This window comes from Lycium ferocissimum, chromosome 9, assembly GCF_029784015.1.
Source record: "Lycium ferocissimum isolate CSIRO_LF1 chromosome 9, AGI_CSIRO_Lferr_CH_V1, whole genome shotgun sequence".
Lineage (NCBI taxonomy): Eukaryota > Viridiplantae > Streptophyta > Magnoliopsida > Solanales > Solanaceae > Lycium > Lycium ferocissimum.
Window position 1 is genome coordinate 52,447,259 of NC_081350.1, and position 4,146 is coordinate 52,451,404.

The 4,146-nt window shown below is 33.9% G+C and overlaps 1 protein-coding gene across 1 annotated transcript; it reads left to right on the forward strand.

Moving 5' to 3' along the window:
- The first annotated feature begins 1,065 nt into the window (after positions 1-1,065).
- On the forward strand, positions 1,066-3,670 carry LOC132031255 (chlorophyllase-2-like). Its single transcript, XM_059421146.1, has 2 exons — positions 1,066-1,462; positions 2,789-3,670. The coding sequence occupies exons 1-2, from the start codon at positions 1,211-1,213 to the stop codon at positions 3,494-3,496; spliced, it is 960 nt and encodes a 319-aa protein (XP_059277129.1). The 5' UTR covers positions 1,066-1,210; the 3' UTR covers positions 3,497-3,670.
- The last annotated feature ends 476 nt before the right edge of the window (positions 3,671-4,146 follow it).

Sequence of the window (4,146 nt, forward strand, 5' to 3'; positions counted from 1 at the left end):
CTTTTCTATTTACTTGAATGTTTAAAATTAACTTAACAATACATATCAGGTATTGTTGGAAAACGGAGTAGACAAATATCGACAAACGAAGTTTGTTCTGACAGCTCCCTCGTCTCTGCTAACGTTAAAACAAAGAAGCACGTTTTGCTTTTCCTTAAAGGAAAAGAAGCAAGAAATTTCAATTTAAACGACGAAATTTAAATTGTGGTTTTCCAATCAACTACGAACTATACTTAAAGTAAACCCCTTGAAGAAGCTAAAACACAGAAGGTTATAGTCACCTTCTTCAGACAATAAAACCTACAAGCATCAATTTGGGAGTAACTGCTAGCATAATAAATCAATCTAGAATCTTCACAATGCGGCAACTGATTGTGAAATAGGCACGGCCCGTATGATATACTCCTCAGTTCACTAGTATTTATCACGTTTCGCTTCTGGAGAGTCAAAATTACATGGGCTTTGATCTATATTTTAATATATATTTTTCATCATATTAATATGACAAGAATTGCAACTTATAGTATTTTTCACATGATTCTTGGACATCTAAGTTTTAATTTTAAAATATTGAATTAATCCAATTCAATTTAGCTCTGAAGATTAGTCAAATTAATTCTTGAGAAGCGAAATGTGTCAAGTATAAGTGAACCGAGGGAGCATAACGATGACGTATAACAACTTAAATATGAATAGTTTAGAAGTTCTTTAAAACCAACTATGATTAATATTCGAATTCAAACAACAAGGTCCAACACTGAAAAATACACAAGAATCATGTGTGATAGCCGAAAACAATTATTTGGTTCATTTAATGTGACTTCGTTTTAGTCTATTCCAGAAAGAATGATAGTATATCTTTACTTTTGAAAGTTCTTTAACCTTAACTTTTTCTTTTACCCTTAATGACATGTTATAGCATTTTATTCATCCTATTTTTAGGTTATCAGAGCATGTTAATTATGTACAATTATCTATAAGGAATATAACATGATAGTGTAAACATATGATGCACTATTCATGTATATAACTTACACTCTATGATATAATGATTGAGCCAGTGAGGTAGTTTGCCATTTAAGCTCATCAACAGCCCAAGATCTCATTGCAATCTCTATAAATCAAGAGGATCTTAATGCATGCAAAAGCACGTATATAGAGAGAGAGAAAGGCGTTTACTGTTTGTTCTTGATTCAAAACCATAGAGAAAATGGTGGTAAAAAAGTTAGGCGACGATGGCATAGCATTAGATTTTGAAGTAGGAGATGAGGCTGTTGAGATAATCAATGTTCAGGCCTCATACTTTTCTCCCCTGCCATGTCCATTGCTAGTGTTTTCGCCGACTACAGAAGGATCCTATCCTGTTTTACTATTTTTCCATGGATTCATGCTCAAGCCCAACTGGTACAAGTCCCTCCTCCTACATATTTCTTCCCATGGATATATCGTCATTGCTCCTCAGGTACTGTTGTTCCTATCTACAGTCAAACTTCTGTATAACATCGTCATTTGTTCTGATAATTTTCAGTTGTCACAACGAAATGTGGTTATACAGAAGATATAATACGACATAACGTGAAAGATCAGTTCCACATAAACATGGTTGTTATGGTAAAATGTTATTATAGATGATGATCATTATAGAGGAGGTTTGACTGTACACATACTTCCCATGAGTTCTGCTGTTGGACTTTTCATGTTTTTTTTGTTGTCTTTTCAAACAAGCAAGAAAAACTATGACGATTCACATTGATTTTATTAGTATAAAGGACGATTGGTGCGATAGCTCCACGTATGCGTGTGGTCGGGAAAGGGTCGGACCACTTTGGTTCATAGATAGATCGAACTGCATATCAATTTCTGAACCCAATTTAAAGATCAATATGAAGTTAAAATGGGCATAATACCCTGTAAACACACTTTGGCAGATGTCCATTCTCAAATTGTGCATTCTAGATGTGCATTCTCAAAGTTGGGGTGCTTAGGGGATCAACTTAAACCAAGTTAAGGTGTCTACACGTGCATTTTCAAAATTGGGGTGTTTAGTTACCAGTTGAAATCAAGTTAAGATGTCTATTTATATATTCAACAATTAAAATAATTGAAAGGAAAATGAGGTCCATCTATTAGTGAGAGAAGTCATTTTATCCCTTTAGACTGAAGAAAATCATTTTCTAGTATTAATCATCAGAAAATAACTTCCTCATGTGGAACACATCTTGGAAAATGAACTCTGTTATACCAAACACACCAAAGTTTTCATTACAATATATCATGTCCCCAGCAATTGGATTAGCATTTTCTAAGAATTGTTACTCATCTTTGAGATTGAAATCTCAATCCCTATTTGGGTAATTCCTTTAAGTTGATACGTCTATCTCAAATTTATTCAACAATTAAGCCAGGTGGTCCTGTCTAAGTACCAAACATGTTAGTGTGGATTGGCTATATGAATTTTCACTATCCAATTATGTTAGTGTCGATTGGCTATATGAATTTCACTGGTTGTATCGATCTATTTATTGTTGTTTTAACTCAACATTACAAAAATGCAAGGCCAAAAATTAGTTTCTCTACATCATCGGTTGATTTTAAGTGATGCCTAAATTATTTGGGTTGATTGCTCATATGGTCACTCAACTAATAATTATTATCTCGGAATATCACATTTCTTCTTGATTTCAATTTTCTTTAGCAAAGAAAATGACTTTCTGAAATAATAACTATTAATTGAGTAACCATCTGAGAAACAAACTCTAAATTATTTCAATTTGTTTACATGTTGCAGTTTTCTCCTATGGCACTCCAATGCCAGGAAGTGAAAAACGCGAAAAAGATAGCAGAGTGGTTATCACAAAACAGCCTCGACTCTGTCCTGCCAGAGAAAGTTCTTCCAGACCTCCTCAAGGTCGCTGTCTCAGGCCACAGCAGCGGCGGTAACACAGCATTCGCCTTAGCTTTAGCTTACGAATCATACAGTAAAGCAACCACCAAAGAACAAGAAGAACAACCCCCTCTCAAAATCTCAGGAATCCTTGGAATTGATCCAGTCTCAGGATCCTCCTCGTCCTGTTTGTTTAGTTCTCCCAATATTCTCCAATATATTCCTTACAGTTTCGATCAATCAATCCCCGTAGCTGTCATTGGTACTGGCTTATCAAATAAACGTGCATATGGTATGTGTCCACCCGCTGCATCAAATGGTGTTAGTCATGCTGAATTTTTCAATGAGAGTAAACCACCTTGTTACTATTTTATGGCTAAGGATTATGGTCATGCTGATATGTTGGACGATAAAATGGCAAATTTAATGAGTATTATCATGAAAAGTGGGAAGGAATCAAAGGATACTTTGAGAAGGACTATAGGAGGGCTTTTTGTAGCTTTTCTCAAGGCTTATTTGGAAGGTCAAGCTGATGATTTAATTAACATTGTTGAATCGCCTGAAATTCGTGCTCCTATTGCACTTGATCCAGTTATATATGTCGAGGAGTAATTATAGATGCCTCAAAAAATAGTACGTATGAAATAAATAACATCTTTTGAGATGTTACTTGTATGATAATATATCTGTCGACTAATTAAGTGTGTGGACGTTTGCATTCCTATAATTGTGTTTTAACTTCTTGTAATATTCGACGATAATAAATGTACTATGTTCAATAAAAAAGTAAGTTTGTTAAGTTTGTTTCTTATATATCCTTTCGTCATGTCTTTTTTGAGCATAAAACCATCTCATACGACCTTAATTTTCTTTATAGACGTGTTATATTTCCTCCGTTTAATTTATATGACATACTTTATTATTAGTATGTATAAAAAAGAATGACATATTTTTATATTCAGAAAGAATTTTTTTGTTTTACCCAAATTGAAGCTCCCGTAAAGCTTTTACGCTTTAAGTTTTTTAGACCACAAGTTTCGAGTCAATCTATGTCACTTTAATTGAAACAGAGGGAGTAATATTTTCCATCAGTTGTGATTAGTTTTTGTATTGTATAATTGTGATTGACTACATGTCCATTTAACCAATGTTTGCATTTCCGTAACTCCATCTTACAGATATATGGGATGTTAAATGCCAAACATTTACTCTCAATTAGCAATGCTGGTCTTAGGATTTGTCTTTCAATTGGGCAAATACAT